This window comes from Kogia breviceps, chromosome 2 (assembly GCF_026419965.1).
Source record: "Kogia breviceps isolate mKogBre1 chromosome 2, mKogBre1 haplotype 1, whole genome shotgun sequence".
Lineage (NCBI taxonomy): Eukaryota > Metazoa > Chordata > Mammalia > Artiodactyla > Physeteridae > Kogia > Kogia breviceps.
In genome coordinates this window covers 139,511,120-139,531,456 of record NC_081311.1, presented here as the reverse complement: position 1 = coordinate 139,531,456, position 20,337 = coordinate 139,511,120, and the positions used below count along the sequence as shown (strand labels likewise).

The 20,337-nt window shown below is 35.0% G+C and overlaps 1 protein-coding gene across 6 annotated transcripts in view; it reads right to left on the bottom strand.

Moving 5' to 3' along the window:
* Positions 1-20,337, bottom strand: part of UBR3 (ubiquitin protein ligase E3 component n-recognin 3) — a 228,265-nt gene that overhangs the window by 117,864 nt on the left and 90,064 nt on the right. For all 6 annotated transcript variants that reach the window (XM_059053502.2, XM_059053505.2, XM_059053506.2 and 3 more), the window contains exons 11-19: positions 17,279-17,365; positions 8,829-8,894; positions 8,651-8,740; positions 7,378-7,506; positions 6,562-6,614; positions 6,329-6,462; positions 5,918-6,003; positions 4,440-4,581; positions 1,727-1,823 (exon numbers count right to left, since the gene is read on the bottom strand). In XM_059053502.2, coding sequence (XP_058909485.1) covers positions 1,727-1,823; positions 4,440-4,581; positions 5,918-6,003; positions 6,329-6,462; positions 6,562-6,614; positions 7,378-7,506; positions 8,651-8,740; positions 8,829-8,894; positions 17,279-17,365 — 884 coding nt within the window. The remainder of the gene's footprint in view (positions 1-1,726; positions 1,824-4,439; positions 4,582-5,917; positions 6,004-6,328; positions 6,463-6,561; positions 6,615-7,377; positions 7,507-8,650; positions 8,741-8,828; positions 8,895-17,278; positions 17,366-20,337) is intronic.

Genomic DNA, 20,337 nt, shown 5'->3' with positions numbered 1-20,337 from the left:
TGAAAATGACCAATAGCCAATAAGCCCTACACTTTACGGTTATTTCCCAGTTGTGTTATAATAAGAACTGAAACAGTCAATTATACAGTCATATAAGTGATATCACATAAAGGAAAGAGATGTTATATTTCATATAGAAAATAAATTTCAAAAAAATTTAAGTTTTACATAGAAACAAACACATTATTCACGGATATATTTATCTTAAATATACAAAATATTGTTGGATTAATATAATATTGCACATAAAATTTCAGAGATTAATTTATAAGAAAATGACTTTAATCTGAAGTTAACTTGTATTTGTTATCTGTTGTTATTCTTTTATTTAAATACATATTTCTTTAAGCAAAGATTTTTAAACTGCCAAGAAACATCACAGCAATTCAGACATATTTCTAAGAAACTATACAGACATTGTACAGGAACTCAAAAGCCAAATGAGGAGAATGAGATTATGAGAAAAAATAGACAGTAAAATAGGAAAGAGGAAAATTTAATAAAAATAGCTCTACAGATACGGTTTTCATTTTTCAGCATGAACTACTCAAATTTATTTACTCAACAAATATATTCTGAATGCCTACTATGTGCCAGCACTGAGATAGATTCTAAAGATATAAAAGAGACACAGAGACAAAAATATCTTCCCTCAAGCAACTAAGACTCTAGTAAAAACCTACAAAGCAAACAAATAGTTACAAAGCTACACAAGAAGCATAAAAAGAGGTTGCTAAGAAAGCAGAGAAAGGAGAATCTCAGACTATTTCCCCATGGGTTCTAGAGAAAGGTAGAGAGAGATGCTGAACTAAGTTTTGTTTTACGTTTTTGTCTTTCTGGGGGTGGGGTGAGGGGAGGGGAGAATATGCTAAACTTCTACACTATAAACTTTCTTCAGAGGTATCTACGATGGTTCTTAAATTCAGCATATATCTATTACTGCAAAGTCTTGGCAAAAAGAAGTTTCAATTACACCCAATATCTATATTTACACTTTGATGGTTATATGAACAAATATTTTCTCAAGATCAAAGTCATTTATATCATTTTAAACTTGTTTTCAAAATGTTTAACTAAGCACAAATAAACTGAGCACAAATAAAAGGTGATATCCTATAATGTTCAGCAATAGATTAACTATTTAATGTTTAAAAATAGGAGGAAATAATACATTAAAAAATAGTCTACGACAATAATATATAAACCTGAATTCTCCATTAAAAAGATATCCCTGAAAAATTTTCGGCAATTAGCAACATTTTAACTACTTTGTTAAATATTTACAAATAAAACTCATTTTACTTTGGCTGTTATCCCAGTTGTTAAGAACACAGCAATATTACCACACTTTTTGTACCTACCCATCATCTCTGACATCAGACAATTTTATTCTCTTAACTTGTGCCTCCTCTACTGCTTTAAAAGTAGAACAACACAAAACCAAGCTTTGAATTCTGCTGGTCAAAAAGCAACTAAATAAGTTTGTTATCTTTTTACATTTGTGATGTTTTATAAAATTTATTTTTATCAGATTAATGTCAGCCTTTTGGATCAAGATCTTGAGAACATAAATCTCAGCCAGATTATTTTTTTAATCTTAAAATATTTTCTCCTCTAAAGACTGAGTATATTTTAATGACAGCATATCACATTTGTGTTATAACTGAAATTTTTCTCTATAAACACAAGATATCCATTATTTTACTAACTAATATAACGTACTTACAATGCTGTGTATCTGTCCATTGCAGACTGCACGTCTCTACGGTAAACTGTTCGAAGAATGACCATGACGGGGTCAAACTCGTGATCCCAGACTTCAGCTATTATTCAAAAGAGAGTAGAAACAAAACACTGACTTCTTAGGAATAAAGTCAATCTCTAATGACTAATTACATTTAAGTATATCTTATATTTAAAAGATGGGAAAGTTTAATTTGATTATATATTTGCCTTAATAAGCTTGATGCAATGACCACTTTTATAAATCAAAAATCATTATTTCATCATTATAATGTTCTCTTAAGTTCAGCAAGAACTAGTGAGCAAAAAGTTTTATAATGTGATAATGCCTCACCATAAAAGTTTAGCTCACTTTTTTTTTGTAAAGTGCCAACGAGAAAGTAAGAAACACAATGCATTAACATTTTTCAAAGTATTTGAAGATAAAAATGTGAAAGCTAGATTAAAAATTAATGAGCCATTGATTTTCAAGAGCTTAGTTTATAAACACTTTTTGGTTTATAAAAGATTTTCTTCTTTTGCTATAATTGATAATTGATCTCCTTACCTTCTCCACAATTAGGAACCATTATCCCACGTGTGGTATATGTACAATTAATTAGTGGTACACAAGATAATGTTAAGTATTAAGTACACAAAGCTTATGTTAATAGCTATATAATTACATTAACGTGTACTAGAAAATTGCACATTGCAAATAAAACCTGTGATCTCACTAATAATCATGCTTAGGATGAGGAAAAGTTTAAAAATGTGAATCCACTTAAGAAAACGCAGCACGCTAAGTATATAATAGTAGAGATGGTATCTGGATGTGATAAAAAATCTAAAACATGGCCTGAGAATAATTTTAGAAACCACTGCCTTAGGAGTGTCTCTTCCCTAGATAAAATTTTCTCCCCTCTCATTCTCTCCAGCAGAATTCATAACATTGAAAACAGAATGCTTAACATTTCTTAACATTTGAACCTTAAGCATCTCTCTACACATCTACTATAATTTCAACTTTCTGGCATTAAAAAAAAATGTTAACAACTGTCCCTATTTCATGTAACAGGCCATCTTAAATTATCATAAGTATGATTTAAGATCCTTAAAATAGGCCTTCAAAAAGACATAGAACCTTTGTTATTAATTCTATTATTATCTGATTTTGTCAGAATTATAAAACCATTGAAATGGAAGAAAACTTCAGTGATTAACTAACTGGTCCAGGAGGCTTCAGCGTTCCAAGAAGTTGGATTTCAACAGAGATTTACCAGGGGCCACTTTAGGAGCAAGGAGATGGTAAAACAGATGAGAAGCTATGTCCACTAACCAAACTCACTTTAACAAGAGTAGGTTTGCTTTTTTATTGCTTTTGTATGACAGATTCACTTAAGGCTTAGTTCCCCAAAACTAAAGGCTTATCTTAAACACTTTTTTAAAAAGCTGAAAAACCACTCATCTATTCCAACTCACTCACTGTACAAATAAGAAGTCAAATCCAAAGATAAAACACTGACTTTCTCAATATCGCACAACTGGCTAATACAACTCAGTACGGCATCTGAATATGACACCCAATTTCTTGATTCTAATCTTCAAATGTCCAGTGCTCTGTCTCAGTGTCTCAAACTCTATTGTGTGTGACAATCATCCTTCAGAGCTTGGTAAAAAACCAGATTTCCAGAATTAATCCCCAGAGATCTGGATGAGAGCAGACTGGGGTTGAGGCATAGGAACCTGTATTTTAATAAGGACTGCAAATGAGTGACACAGGGTTATGCTCACATCACACTTTATTAATAAGCACTGCATTACACAAGAATATCACTCTACTTCTAAGCTCATCTAAATTTTAGATACAAAGGGTTCTCTACAATAAAGAAATACTGTGCTTTTCCTTTAATGGAATACATTCCAACCAGAGACTCTGGATTGTTCTTGCTACCTTTGTGAACTCTGAAAAATCACACATGATAAGGTTTATTTTGGTGTGTTTTACCAAACACGGTACATGCTATTTACAACTACAAAGTGGGCATCGGTTTTTCACTTAGACAATGAGTGCTGAGGTGGGCAAGAAGCATGTAACTGCTACTTCCTTCAAAATTTTAACTTAAGATTAATGAAAATGTGAAAGAGAAGAAGAAAAGACCATGAATCAGGATTTCACCTACTTCTGGCTTTTGTCAAGCATGTCATCTACAAATCCAGGGGGAAAACTTTAGAAAACCAACCACTTACGGAAAAGGTTTCTATGTATTTACACAGGTTCAAAATGTATGAGAATGTTATCAGTATTCCACATAGATTTTAACTGTTTCAAGTTAAAATTTGGGTAGTGAGAACTATTTCAAAATCAAATTTAAAGGGCAAATACATTCAGAATGTTTGTAAGTATATATTTTGCTTCATAATTTCTGGTTCATTTACAGTTCATTCACTTACAAAAATAAACTGGAGTTCATATATAAAGTTCCTTTTATAAATTAGAGTCATCTAAGAAGTCTTATTGTAATATAAACCATAGGTTTGTAAATAAATGGAACCTGTATCACTGTACACCATAAAAGACAAACATACATCTATAAGAAAGTTGAGGGGAAAAACCAAAGCTGAACAAATAAAAGGCAAACATTTTGTTTCAGTATACACAACGAACCTTCAGAAAACTGCTATTTGAAAAAACACATTTATGTATACTAACATACCTTTAGGAGTATACATGCCTTGTTGCATAGAACCTCCAGGTTCAAAAACAGGAGCCTTAAAATCAGCTACAGCTGATAAAACTGATTCAAAGCTATAACTTCCTGGAATAATGCCACTTTTGGGATTTGGATTTTCTGGAATATGATATATGTGTCAAGAAAAAAATTAATAACTAAAAGCCAGATATTTAATCTTACCAAGGAATTCTAGTTTCTAACTTCCTTTGCTAAAATATGCAGAGTAATTGGCTGTAATACATAAAGTCGGCCACAAGAGGGGTATATAATATAACAGTTCAATAATAACTTTTTATTAACTGTGAACTGATAGCTTAATCTAGAAGCCTACTAATAAATTACATGCTGAAGTAGTTCTGAAGTACATTTCCCCCAAAACAAATTAACACAGTTTCAGGAAATGAAAAAAAAAAACTTTAAAAATTAATCTCCATTTTCATCCTTTTGCAAATAAAGTTGTACTTTCCCTTAGAAAATCAAACACAATATACTAAAAACCAGCCCAGATTTTTATGAGCAAAGATTATTTTTCCAAAAACACAAAATGTCATCCTCAAAATAAGAAGGAAATAGATACTAAGCAAATTTTTTAAAAAGAAGAAAACCACAAAGATTCTTGGTTTCACATTAAAGCTGTATAATTCTTCTAAATTCAGTTACAGAGAATGCTTTTGCTGTTTTACAGCACTAATACACAGTATATAACGGCTGAATGAAATCATCAAACAGTATCAAATTGTTGGCTGCTTAAGAAAATCTTCAAGGTTATCTATCAAATAGGCATTTCTAATAGGAGCTATTTCACAAAATTTAGCCAATTATTTCAAACATAATCATAATGTACAAATTAAATTTAGTCAAAAATTCACAAAATAAATTTTATCACAAAATAACATGATCTTTGTCTAAAATTTTATAAACAATAAATCAAAAAATAATGAAGTGTCCATTGTATGCTCAGTCTTATACAGAGAACCATAAGTTTTTAAAGTTTGTAGACAACAGTCTTTGCCCTTAAAATACTCTTGGTTTAAAACTGAATTCTAAGAAAAAAATCCTCAGAATGTTTAAAGCTCTGGTAATAATAAGATATACCTCTAAATTTTAACCATGAATTCCACTGGCTATAGAGATAAAGTAGACCTAGCTGCCTTTCACCAAGTGTCCAGCTCCCTTTCACTATTGCTGTCCTTAAAGGTTAGATACTGGGGTGCCCAGAGCCACCAGTCCTGATGCCTAACCAAGGTCTAATAAGAGTACCCTGAGAGACGACAGAGGCAAAAAAATCTACCAGTGGTCTTGAACACAGAATTGAACAAACAATTGGAGTTTTTCTCCATATTATTTTTCAACTTCAAAAAAACATGTTTTAATCAAAAAGTGATATATCTCTAATCCATAAATATTACTTACAACTTAGATCCTGCAACTAACAGAAAATTAAACTTTTAAAAGGATATGAGGTCCAGCAATGAACTATGTGTTCTGTCATTCATACACAGCTGGGCTACCATCTCTGCTCTGAGAATCTCATCATCAGACATTCCTAAAATTAAAAATAGAATTAATAAATCTGAATATCTATATATTATAAAGAAACAACTTACCACACAATTTATTTAGCGTAAATACCAAAAATGAGATGCTTCCAAAATTAAAGAGCAAAGAATACAATGCCCCAATATACCTACAGTTTAACTACCCTGATATTTGCAGTTCCCTTAAGGGGTTTTTTAAATGATATTCTAAAAGCAGTGTCAACGGTAATACATCCTTTCCTTTCTTTTCATAAGCCAGTTACTACCACAAGGAGAGGGGAGGAAAGGGAGGTTAACAGTTAATACCCAAGTATTTGTATTAGTGCTTTTTACCTAAATGTAAACGAAGACTCAAAAGAATCACAAGAAATGTAAGAGCGCCTTCTAACATGGATCTCTCATGCTCTGCATCAAGTACTGTGTTTTGATGTTGTGAAGCCATTGTCAACAAATCCACTACCTTAAATCTATTAAAAAAATATTTGAGACAGATTTTTTTAAGTTAAACAAAATTAGTTAAAATTCCAAATACTTCCTAATACCTGTCTTAATAAAATTATGCTTACCTTTCAAAGACAGATGAAATAAAATAATCTGGATCAAGTCTAGATGCACAAACCTTTAAAAGACAAAAAATAAAACCCACAATCTTTATTTCTCAATATTCAGTTTTACTTCTTTTTTTCTTTTTCCAGCCACGCCACGCGGCTTGCAGGATCTTAGTCCCCCAACCAGGGATTGAACCCGGGCCACAGCAGGGAAAGCACCAAGTCTTAACCACTGGACCACCAGGGATTTCCCCAGTTTTACTTCTTGTGTTAATCATGTTTTTTTATTTTCTGTATCTTCTGATGTTCTGGCATCTAGGGGGAGCCTACAGACCAGGAGAGAAACTACCCTTCTAAAGGCTAGCTAAAAGACAGTAAACAGCTTACCTGAGAGCAAGTCTCTCATATGCAAGTCACTCATGCCCTTTACTTAACTCAAATACCAAGCCAATATTTCCCCTGGCCCCCTGCCCAGGGCAGGTATCAGATGGCCTTTATGCCTCAGAGCCCACCAAGATTATTCAAACTAGCCAATCCTCAACTACTTCCCGTGCCCTGCCTTGCCGTTCCTATGGAAACCCCAATAAAGCTTCTGGCCTAGGATTTCCCCTCATTCCTCCTTCCGCCTCCTGACCAAAACCTAACGCTTCCCCTCTGGTCCTGCGTAGTGTGGCATGCCCCCTTCCTTTGGAAATTATAAGTAATAAAATTCTTCTTTCAATAGCATTGACCTCTCCATGTCATCATTTAGTCACCTCTATAAATTAAAATCCCACAGGTACAAATAAGATATTTCTAAAGTACAACATCTACATCATCAAGTTAGCTTATTACCTGTAATAGGTAAATGTCAGGATCAATCATGGAATTACAGAAATGAGACTGGACATAGGTCATGGCTTGTCCTTTGATTTGCAGACCATTTCTTACCCACATATTGCTATGGATTTCGGCAAGACTTGCCTAGTAAAACAAAAATTAAGTAAATTGGACAAAGAAGTCATCTAAAGTCAACCTTTATAAAATCATGTTACAATAAACAATCATTTCAAAATATTTTATAACTTAATCACAGCATAAGCCTGACATTCTGTCCAATGTTTAAGATACTCAATTCAAATATATAATTTTAAATTTTATGATGATCATTATATTTTATACAGTCCCTTGTTCTGGAGTTTATAAATGAGTTAGTTTTCCATGATGACTCCTGGATACATTTATAATGATATTCACTGAAATCTTTAATGAGGATTCACTGACGATTACATTTAACTTTTTCCTCTTCAAAAAAAAGAAAACATACATAATGCTTAAAGAAACACAGGAATAATAAGCATCAAACAAGCTAACTGTTCACTGTTCAACATCAATGAATACAATCTATGTCTTTAATTCACCCTAACTCAACCTTCAATCTAGTCATTTTCTAAAATTTGGCAAGAGCAGATCAGATTAGAATAAATTTTCTTACTATATTAATATTTAATTCTTCATGTATTTATGTCCTGTATCAACTAAAACTAAGCACAGTCATAACTTCATCTCTTATTTGTTCCTAACTCCCAGAGGTAAAGTTCAATAACGATTAACAAATCTAAAATTTCCAGGAAAAATAAACTGAAGTGCAAATCCCACTAATGTATATAAAAGGTGGTCCACAAAATCACAGTGTTAGAAATGAAAGAAACCACAGTGCACATGTAGGCTAATTCTTCTCTCTTTTCTCTCCTCTCACTTTATAGATGGGGAAACTAAGAATCAAGTAGGTGAACCACTCCAAACAACATAGATAATAAAATAGTGGTGGCACCAAGGCTAGAATTTGTTGGGTCTCCTGACTCCCAAAACAGTGCTGTAGTATGTTAAACCCCCCCATAAGTAAATATAGTGAAAAGAATTCCTGGGGAAATTATAACTAAATGTAAACCTCATTTAAAGAAAAAACAAAAAACCAAATATAATCTGGCAAAAATACAAAAACTAAATTTTTTTAAAAATTTCAAACATTTTGGCTATAATAACAATGATAAAGGCATACAAATAAAATAAAGGAAGAATCACTTAACCAAGGAATTCAAAACCTTTTCAAAGCCTGAAAACATACCTGAATTTGGAGTGGATGAATCATTAGTTTCATTAACATTTCCTGATCTGGTAAAACAGAATCCAAATCTAGTTCTTGACATTTCACAGCCTAAAAATTATGATAAAAAATGTTACTAATTCAATACGTAATTCCCAATATTCAAAAAACAAACAGAGTTGTTTAATGACACTCTTACCTTACTCAAGAACATAGCATAATAACGATGTAGTGGCAGATGAAAAGTGACTTGGTTAGGTGCTGGCTGGAAATAAACAAACAAAATCCACAAGTCAAAGAATCATTCACAGAGTTCAAAGAAGGTTTTAGAATGCTAAAACCACACTTTCACCTTGATTTATTCCCCTATACTTTCTAATCAAAAAGTACAATTTTCGAAGTTACAGCTTAAAAACCCACTGTAGATAAAATTATTCCATTTTAAATGTAAGTTCCTTAAAGGCAGAAACTGTACACTCCTCAACGTTGAATCCTCTAAAGCATCTAGCCCAGAACAAGGGATGGAATAGATTTCCCTCTACAGTAGGCCATTTGGGAATCTTCAAATGCATGCATACCAAACTTGACGATAGTAACAAGAACAATAATTACAGCTAACATTCACTGAGCACTTACTATGTGCCGGTCACTGTGCTAATGAGCACTTTATTCAGATTTAATTTAATCCTAGGAGAACCCAATGGGGTAGAAACTGAATATTCCATTTTATAAATAGGGAAATTCAAGTTTAAAAAACTTAAGTAACTTCCTAAAGTTAACAAGTAGTGAACTGAAAAGCTAGCCTGAACTCCGCTGTTACATTCAGAACGGTAAGAGGCTGTGACTACAGCCCTAAACTGAGGTACAGTTAAAAGGCTTACCTAGTTGGGTGAGATGCTCCCCATATCAGTGGTGAACACACAGTTTCTATAGGAAAGCTTAGTACAGTATACATCAAAGACCTTTGGTATCCTTGTGAATATTATAAAAACTGTATTTTAAATCTGTGACTCCCATGGGTCACGCTATCACTACAGGGAAAAAGTACAACACAGTTGTCCTTCTCAAACAGACAAGAAAAATTAAAAGGTATTATTTGTTTTTAATGCTTCTATAAGTTTTTAGTAAAGTTTTCTCCTGTTAAAAAGTTTTACCCAAAACACTCAAATACCAGTATAGAGTTATAAAGATGTGCAATATGTCCCCATCCCTGAAACAGTTTTTTCCAAAACCGATATGAGAAAAAGATCTTCCTCAACATGTGAAAAAATGTCTAAAGAAAGTTGTTCTAATAAATAAACGTTTGGCTTCCAAAAGAAGGAAGGAATTTCTGACACATGCTGCAATATGGAAGAACCTTCAAGACATTATGCTAAGTGAAATAAGCCAGTCACAAAAATAGATATACTGTATGATTCCACTTATATGAGGTACTTACAGTACCTTATAGAGACACGAATATAATCATGGTTGTCAGAGGCTAGGGGGAAGGGAAAATGGGGAGTTTATTGGGTATAGAGTTTCAGTTTTGCAAAACAAAAAGTTCTGGAGGTTGGGTGAACAACAATGTGAATACACTACTGAACTGTATCTTAAGGTTAATAAGATGGTAAATTTTATTTTATGTGTATTTTACCACAATCAAAAATAAAAATAAAACAAGTTTGCCCTCCATTACTATAATCAGTTTAGTAACATAAACTACACTAACTAGCTAAATCAGAATCTCCTTCCATTTCCTTCGAAGGCAGGCATCAAGAACAGTGGTTAAGAGCAGACTCTTAAAAGCTGGATTTGCAGTTGTTCAAATCCTGATTCTGCCACCTACAGCTGTAAAACTGTGAGCAAGTTACTTAACTTCTCTGTGTCTAAGTTGCCTGACCTGTAAAGTGGAGATAATAAGCAGTTGGATGGCTGTGAGGATCAAGTGAGAGAACATAGTACCCAACACACATTTCTATTAATTACTAAGCCATAGACTCTATCTTGTCTTTTAAGGCTTGAGCATATGCTAAACACTAAACATTCTTCTACAGTGTTATATTCCATAATCCCCTCTTGTTCAACGTCATAAATTAGTCACTTGAAAAACTCATCTTCCACTCCTCCCATATATACTGAGGTGGTCCTCAGATTCCATTCTTAGTTTTCTACTCTTCTCATTCTAGGTGACTTTATCCAGTTCATAGCTTCAATTGCCAACCCAAGACGACTCCCAAATCTCAGCAGAAATCTCACTCCTGAATTCCAAACCCTACATTCAAGTGTTTACTGAACATCAACACTTAAAATCCCGTGGGGACCAAACATACACTGTGTCCAAACCAAACTCAGCATCTTTGCCCTAAAACTCAATCCTCCTCAATGTTTCTTCTCCAAATTCCCAGTAATACAAATCTGAAATGTAGACTTCTTCCTTCTCTCAAACCTCCTACCTTTCATAAGGCACCAAAGTGTGTCTTATTTTCTAAATACTTCTTAACTTTACTTCCTCCTCTCTTTCCATACTGCCCCTAACTAACCTTAGGTCAGGCCCACAACATTTAGTGCCTAGATTTCAGTGCTAGCCTTTGATTCTATTCTTACCCTCTGTAAGAAACTTTCTGTGGTATCTGCCTAGCTCACGACCTTCCCCATCTTCTCAGAATGTCCCTTCCTACACCACCTTCCAAATACACACACACAGGGACTGGAGCCTGACAGTCAAGTTACAGTAGCCACATCTGACTGGATCAGGGCAGGAGACACCTAACCCATCGTGGGCAATGAGGTTCTCTCTTCACTTGAAATTTGAACCAGATTTAAAGACATCTGCAGAGAGTCTTGGAGTATGGCTGAAACTGCAATATTAGGCAACTGTAGGAAGGTTATATTTAACCACATAGGCAAAAAAGCTCAGAAAACCAATCTACAGAAAGGGAAGAAAAAATGAGGCAGAAAGGCCAAAGCAAAAGCAAGAGACAGGAGTTCCTGTTCAGCTTTCCACTCAGTTCCTGAAGTCCAGGTGCCATAAGATCCCTGAAAGACCTCTCTGTACTCATAATAAATTATTCCTCCGTTAAGTTAGGCTGCCTCAAAAATGTTTTTTTCCTTGTATTCAAAAGAACCTTAATTAGTACATCTATTTAAACCTTGATATATTGCCAGGAGGTGGTCTTACCAAAACATTAATTTAACCTTGTACTTCTCCATTCATCATCTTTTAATGGCTCCCTATAGTTTTAATTTCCTTTAACCTTCTGACTCTTGAGAGACAGGGCCTACCTCTCCAGCTTCATCTCCTGTCATATAAACATAAACTCATGCACCATAGGTAGTGCCTTTGGATATGCCTTTCCCTCTGCCTCAAATACTATACATCCTTGCTCCCACTGGATTAACATACCTTTAAGACTTTGCTGAAGTGACATTTCTGCTAGGAAGCTTTTCCTGAGTCCCTCAGGTAAATCAGACGCTCCACTCTATTCTCCTCCATAGCACCTTGGTCACAACTTTACAGAAGCCCTCTGATAAAATTAGCCATTTATTTGTCTTCCATTTCCTTAAATTAGGCACCGTTTCATCACTGTATCCCCAATGTTTAGAACACAGTAAACATTTGATAAATATTTGCTTGATGGACACATGTTCTACTTCCATCTTATAAGAGATGACTCTAATCAAACCACTCTGCTATATACTCATAAATGTTGCTCTGCTACATACTCATAAATGATATTCAGTATTTGAGGATTCTTAAATGGCCTGTACTTTGGGAAAATTTATTCCATCCTGTGTTTCTAAGTGACTGTTTGATTTGGCTTAATCCAGTTCAAAAAAATATTATTTGCTTATTCTGTGCTGGATTACTGCAATAACTTCTGACCTCCACTCTCAAGGCTGAAAGAAGAACAAATATTTATCACACATGAAATATGTGCCTCTTAGTCAATCCTCATTGGCTAATATTATTATATTAAATAAATAGATGAGGAGATGGACTCGGCAATGCTTTAAAAAAAAAACAAAAACTGTCCAAGACCAAGATCACATAGTGTCCGCTAAGGTATGCCTGACTCTAAAGCTCCTTCAATTGCCCAAAGCCAGTAGAGTTGAAATATGACAAGAAGTTGAGAGATGTGGGATCTGGACCCAGAAATACCAGGAGTTTGCTATACAACTAGAGGCAAGTCATTTAATATCTCTGCATCTCCATTTTACATCTGAAAAAAAGGGAGTGATAATAATATCTTCCCTACTTCACAGGGTTGTTTTGAGAAACAAATATATCAAAGCACTTTAAGAAAGAAGAAACTTTTAAACATCGTAAAAGATATATTGGTTGATTCCTTAAATTCTATACTTATTTTCTTTTCTATTAAAAATCTTTATAAATGTTTGCAACATTCGGGACTTCCCTGGTGGTCCAGTGGTTAAGACTCCACGCTCCCAATGCAGGGGGCCCACGTTCGATACCTGGTCAGGGAACTAGATCCCACACCCACATGCCACAACTAAAGATCCCACATGTCGCAACGAAGATCCCACATGCCACAACTAAGACCCAGAGCAGCCAAATAAATATTTTTTAAAAAAATTTTTTACAACATTCAGTATCTTCCAAAAATATTTCTGTGTAGAAAACAAATATACTGGGGCTTCCCTGGTGGCGCAGTGGTTAAGAATCCGCCTGCCAATGCAGGGGACACGGGTTCAAGCCCTGGTCCGGGAAGATCCCACGTGCCGTGGAGCAACTCTAAGCCCGTGCGCCACAACTACTGAGCCTGCATTCTAGAGCCCACGAGCCACAACTACTGAGCCCACAGACCAGAACTACAGATGCCCGCGCACCTAGAGCCTGTGCTCCGTAATGAGAGAAGCCACCACAATGAGAAGCCCGTGCAACACAACGAAAAGTAGCCCCCGCTCACCACAACCAGAGAAAGCCTGCGTGCAGCAACAAAGACCCAACACAGCTAAAAATAAATTAATTTTAAAAATATGTGTGTGTGTGTGTATATATACACACACATATATGTGTGTGTGAATATGTGTGTGTGTATATATACACACATACACACACATACTATTTCCTTGAATTCAGCTGCTCTGTATTCCATACTTGATTCTATCTATCCATAAATCCATCCCAAGTTCAACCGTGGATTAATTTCATGTCAAATACTACCTAACCCTCTGTGTGTAATAATACTTTTCCCCTAGTTCAATCTTCCTGTTGTCTTAGTGATGCCACCATTTCAACAATAATTCCTAAAGTTTCGAATACTAATGAGAATTGGATTGAGAGAAGCTCCAGCTGAAGCCCCAGCTGACGGACTAATCCTCAATGGGGTGAAGAAATAGTGAAGCAGGTTAAAAGCAGGATGGAGCTCTGTGGAGAATGGAGAATGTTTTCTTTAAAGACTGACTCATTACCATTTATATAAACAAAGCTTAAGCTTAAGTACCAATATTTAGACAAGATAAGAATCGGTGATTTGGTGAAGGCAGAATCAGAATCCAAATGGACAAAATAGCCAGGTTGAAGGCTAAAGGCAGGCACAAACAAATATTAGAGGAGGAGTCATCAGGGATGGAAGATAAATTAGTTTGAGGCAGGAAGGATGAGAGTTAAAGACAGCAGGAAGCTCTTCCCTTCATAAATAATTCAGTCCTAAAGCCACTGGGTGGGAGAGGTGTTAAGAGGCGAAATAAACCAAAATAGGCTTCTATTGGTGAGAAGGACAACTGTGTGTGCTGGGGCGGGGTGGGGGGAAATGTCAGTGGTTTTCCAGGGTGAAGAGTATCTACACAGAAGTGGGGTGTGGCCTGGCATATGGAGTCAGGGCATCCACACAGCAGGGCAGCCCAGTATACTATGTCAGAGCCAATTAGGGTGTGGAGAGTGGGGACTGACCAGGGATGAGAAGCCAGAACCTGATAGAGGTAAAGAGGACAATGACACAGGGCGCCAGCCTGGAATAAGGAATCAAAATTCAAGCAAGATGAGGAGATTATCCACAGGTGGAAAGGACCCAGTATGGGGCATCAAAGCCAAAGCAGGATGAGGAGGGCAGCCAGAATGAAGAAATGCCTGGTGTGGGAATTCAAAGCACACATAGGGCGAGAAGGATTCTTCACAGAAGGGTAGTCCAAGGTGGGGAGTTGGAGTCCAAGTGGGATGAGGAGGGTGTCCATATGTAGGGCAGGGTGGGGGGCAGAATGCAGGGAGAAGAGGGCATCCATGTAGGGAAAAGGGAGGTAACTGATATGAGAAATTGGTTCTATATAAGAGGATTGGTCAAAGAAATAAATATATTAAGGATAATGGAAGCCAGGTTTCTCACTGTTAGAGAAAACTAGAATAAGTCCTGTGCTATACTGGAATATAAAGTATCAGTTTGAACTCACAGCTTTCAATATATATAATAGATTAATAAATATAGATGCAGATATGTACATGTATATACATAAATGCATACATATATTCCGAACCTCTGTTCACTGAGAAGGCCTGGAAGCAGTTAATACCTCGATAGCAGTGAGCCCACCAAGCATCCAGAACTTGCTTTCTCAATACTGTTCTCTACTAAAAGTAACAAAAGATCCTTAAAAGTGACTGATTCCAGGGGTAGAATAGGGAAAATATAAGGTGAGTCTGAAACATCTTGTTGAGCCACTAAGACTAGAAGTGCTCAAAGAATACGGGACAAGTCAAAAGGACACAGAAACCTGCTTGAAGGGGCTCTCACTGGCCACATCTGAAACAATCTGAGCATCAAATAATAGTAGTATTGGATTATAACCCAGTGAATAAAAGAAACTATGAATCTCCACAGCAGAAAATGAGTGAATGAACTAAAAATTAGATGAGAAAACAGATGTATTTAAATAGCTTTAAAGCACGTCCTCACAAAATACTTTATTAATTACGATGAGAAAAAGGGTAACATTATGGTGAAGAAGTCCAGCTGGTACCACCCTAATCAAATGAACAAAGAGAATATCATCAGTAATAGGACAAACAAAGATCATAAACCACTAAAGAGGGTGCAATGAAAAGACTGCAACATCACTTCTGTAATATTCCTGCAGAAGATGCATAATCTGAACCTACTCATAAGAAAACCCAAACTGAGGGGTGTTCTACAAAAATAACTGAGCTGTATTCTTCACAACGTTATTGCCCTGAAAGGCAAAGAATGAGCAGTCATTCCAGGAGACTAGAGACATGATAATTAAATGCAACATGCGACTCTAAATAGGATCCTTTTGCTATAAAGGGCAATCAATGGACAATTTGTAAAACATGAATGAGTTCTAACATTTACATAGTAATAATAAAGTTAATTTCCTAATTTTTATGGTTGTCTCTGTTTATATAAGAGAGAGAATGTCCTGGCTTATAGGAAATGGACACTAAAGTATTTGGGAGTTATGGGCATCAAGTTAACACGTTAACTCTCAAATAGTTCAAGAAAAAGTTCTTCGTACTCCACTTCCAACTTTTCAATAAGTTTATGATTGTGTAAAAGAAAAATTTTTTAAGGAAAAGAAATAAATAAAAGCCCCTCCTCTCCGTGCCCTGGCCTAAGACACCAGGAGTTGCATCTGCCCAGAGTTCAGAAATCAGATAAGGAGTGCTCTTCCTTCCACATATGGCAAATTTTGACCCCACTTCATAAGAGGAATAAAAGGGGCTTCTGATAGGAAACTTGGCTGACTAATTAACAGCAAGCCCTTATTTAATTCTTCTCAGTTCATTATCAACAACAACCATCCTTACTCAGCCATAAAAAGAAATGAAACTGAGTTACTGTGGATGGACCTAGAGTCTGTCATACAGAGTGAAGTAAGTCAGAAAGAGGAAGACAAATACCGTATGCTAACACATATAAATGGAATCTAAAAAAAAAAAAAAATGGTTCTGAAGAACCTAGGGGCAGGACAGGAATAAAGACTCAGACATAGAGAATGGACTAGAGGACACAGGGAGGGGGAAGAGTAAGCTCGGACGAAGTGAGAGAGTGGCATGGACATATATACACTACCGAGTGTAAAATAGATAGCTAGTGGGAAGCAGCCGTATAGCAGTATAGCACAGGGAGATCAGCTCGGTGCTTTGTGACCTCCTAGAGGGGTGGGATAGGGAGGATGGGAGGGAGGGAGACGCAAGAGGGAGGAGATTTGGGGATATATGTATATGTATAACTGATTCACTTTGTTATACAGCAGAAACTAACACACCATTGTAAAGCAATTATACTCCAATAAAGATGTTAAAAAAAAAAAAACCAATCATCTTTATTCATGTCCAAAGGAGAACACTGACCAATTAATAAAGTTGTGATACCCTTTCCATCAATCTCCCCTATTCTGTTCACATTTGCACTGTCACTTTTATCTCTCTGAATGAACTCCTGAGAAATATACATTTAATAACATTTTAAAAATTACACCCTTCTCTAGGAAATAAGCAAATACAGTTAATGCACTGTAGAATCTCCTAAGTGTCAAACAACTGGTCTCTTACTTCTCCTTTTTTAAAGCCTAGTGATTTTATGTTTATTCCAACACCTTTCCCTTATCCCATGAAAAGATATTCATTATTTTCAATGTTAAATGAGATCTTTTCTTAAATGCTTTTACATATATCAAAAATATACATACCTCATCTACGAAGTTAATAGCATCAAACCAGTCTTGAAGAGCTTCAAGGCAGTATCTCACAACATTTCGGGTATATTCTTGAGTTTCCTAAAATAATAAGTTATATAAATTTACAGTATATAAATACGTATATGTTCAACTTCAAAGTATATGCAATATATAAAAAGTTATGTGCATTGTATATATAATGGTAAAATATACTTATTTTCAAAATAACCACATCTGTCATTTCAAGGAATCATCCTTTCACAAACTAATAGTAACAACTAGTGACAGTTATGAAAATGAACTAACCTGAAATGAGTCAAAGGTGAAATAAATTTATGTGATGTAAACTGGGTTCCATTTCAAAAGATCCTAAAAATATAAGTTCCCTACTGTTATTAATGGGTAGAGTTTCTTTTGGGATGATAAAAAAGTTCCAGAAATGGATAGTGGTGATGGCTGCACAACATTGAGAATGTATTTAATGTCATTAAATTGCATACTTAAAAATGTTTGTTAAAGTGTTAAAAATTTTATCTTATATATATTTTGCCACAGTAAAAAAAAAAAAGAGGGCAGAACATATGAGTACTGTAAGCAGCCTGTGAATATCTTAGCTTGCAACAGAATCTAAAAGAAGGAAGAATAAGAATGTGCCACTTAAAATAAAGGTATTGTGAAAGAAAACTGTAATGTTTTATGGAGAAATTGATCCAGTGAAATAGGCAAGTATTAAGTTAAATGGAAAAATGAATCGTGATAGCCTCTCTTTAAAAAAATAGGCAAAGATTTGAATAGACATTTCTTCAAAGAAGACCTACAAATGGCTAATAAGCACAAGAAAAGATGCCAACACTATCAGTCACTAAGGAAGTGCAAATCAAAGTCACGATGAGATACCACTTCACTCCTGCTAGGACGGCTATAATTTTTTAAATGTAAACTAAGTGTTGGCAAGGATGCAGAGAAACTGAAACTCTCATACATTGCTGGTGGAAATAAAAAATGGTGCAGCCATTTTAAAGTTAAACGCAGCATTACCATATGACCAAGCAATTCTACTCTTATATACCCAAGAGAATTGAAAACATACATTCACACAAAAATCCATAAACAAATGTTCACAGCAGCGTTATCCACAGTAGCCAAAAAGTGAAATCAACCGATGAATGGACAAATAAGTGTGATATATCTATGCTATAGAATACTACTCAGCCATAAAAAGTAATGAAGTACAGATACATGCCACAACATAGTCAAACCATGAAAACATCATACCAAATGAAAGAAGTCAGACACAAAAAGTCACATATTATATGATTTCAGTTATATGAATGTCCAGATTAGGTAAATTTATAAAAACAAAAGGGAGATTAGTGGTTTCCAGTGGATGAGAGGAGGTTGGAATTGGGAGGTACGAGTTTTCTTTTTTGCTGGGGGTGGGGGCTTAGAAATGTTCTGGAATTAGTGGTGATAGCTGCACAACTTTGTGAATACACTATAAACTACTGAATTGTATAGTTTAAAATGATTAAAATGGTGAATTTTATGTTATGTGACTTTTATCTCAATAAAAAGTTTTTAAAAAAGACATTTTGGGACATCAATGCAGAATAAAAGGTATCATCACAAACAGCTCATCAGCTACACATATAAATTACTCTGGACTTAAAAAAAAAAAAAAACTACAAGTCTCACATCCATATCTAAAAATAGCATCTCTGGGGACTTCCCTGGCGGTCCAGCGGTTAAGACTGTGCTTTCACTGCCAAGGGTGTGGGTTTGATCCCTAGTGGGGAAACTAAGATCCTGCAAGCCAAGGGATGTGGCCCAAAATTAATTAGTTAATTAATTAATATATCATCTCTTATAAAGTAGATATTATCATCCCTTTCTTTCAGAGATTTACTTCTCCTTCACCCAGCTCAGTCTCCATATCCTGTTAATTCTTCCTCAATATTTCATGTAGGTTCACTTCCATTTCCTCCTATTTCTGATATCATTCAGACAAAATATCACTTAACTAGTTTGCCTGCCAACAGTCTCACCCTGTTTTAATCTATCCTATATGAGATTTATCCTTCTCAAAATATTTTATACATTCTGTTCCCTATCTCTTACTGAAAAAAATGTAATGACACTTTAAGTTAATGTGTCATAACCAAACTAAAGTTGCAGATAATTCATGTATAAAGAAACATTTAAAACCAAATGTTTTCCTATTTAATCAAAGGTCTGAGTAAAGGGACACCACTATATCCTCTTTACCCAGTGTAAACTGATAAACTCTTCTGGAGAACAATTTGAAAAGTAGGTATATCAAGAGTCTTCAAAAAGGTGACCAATTAATTCCATTCCTAAATACAGCATACTTAATAATCATGTTTAGATCATCTCTCCTACCTCCCCATCACTATCATACCCACCCCCCAAAATTCAGTATGCATGACTTACTAGTTTTATGACCTTGAGGAAATTACTTGAATTTTATGAGTTTCAGTTTCTCCATACGTAAAAATGGGCACAATACTACCTACCTCCTAGTACTGTTATGAAGAAGCAAATGAAATAATGTACATAAAACATTATATGTCACAGTCTAGCACTATATCTGACAAGTATTACTTTAGCGCTCCAAAGATTCATGGCCAGACTTAACTTCTGTCAAGCCTGCAGTAATGTAAAGTTGCCACTAGATGGAGATTTTATAGCTTATTTGTTCTGTTCAGAAAGCAAAAATTAGTAAAATTCTAGAAATGTGCCATCCCTTTATCCAAGCTATCTGTTATTAATCTAGTATAACTTGTTTAACTACCCCTTAGCATTTTCAAGAACCAAATAGCATACAGGGCAATCAGACAAAAAAAGTAAGCTATCAGGTGAAGTTCCTTTTTTCTATTGCTAATCCTTTAGTTTTATATTTTATAATTAGAGAACATAAACATAAAGCAATAGCTTTGTTTTACTTAAAATAATAGTCTTTCTTCTAGTTTACATTTCTAAAACCTGACAACACTGCTGCTAAAAAGCTCTAGACAGTCTTGCTTAAGAGACAATTATAGCAAAGTGATAAA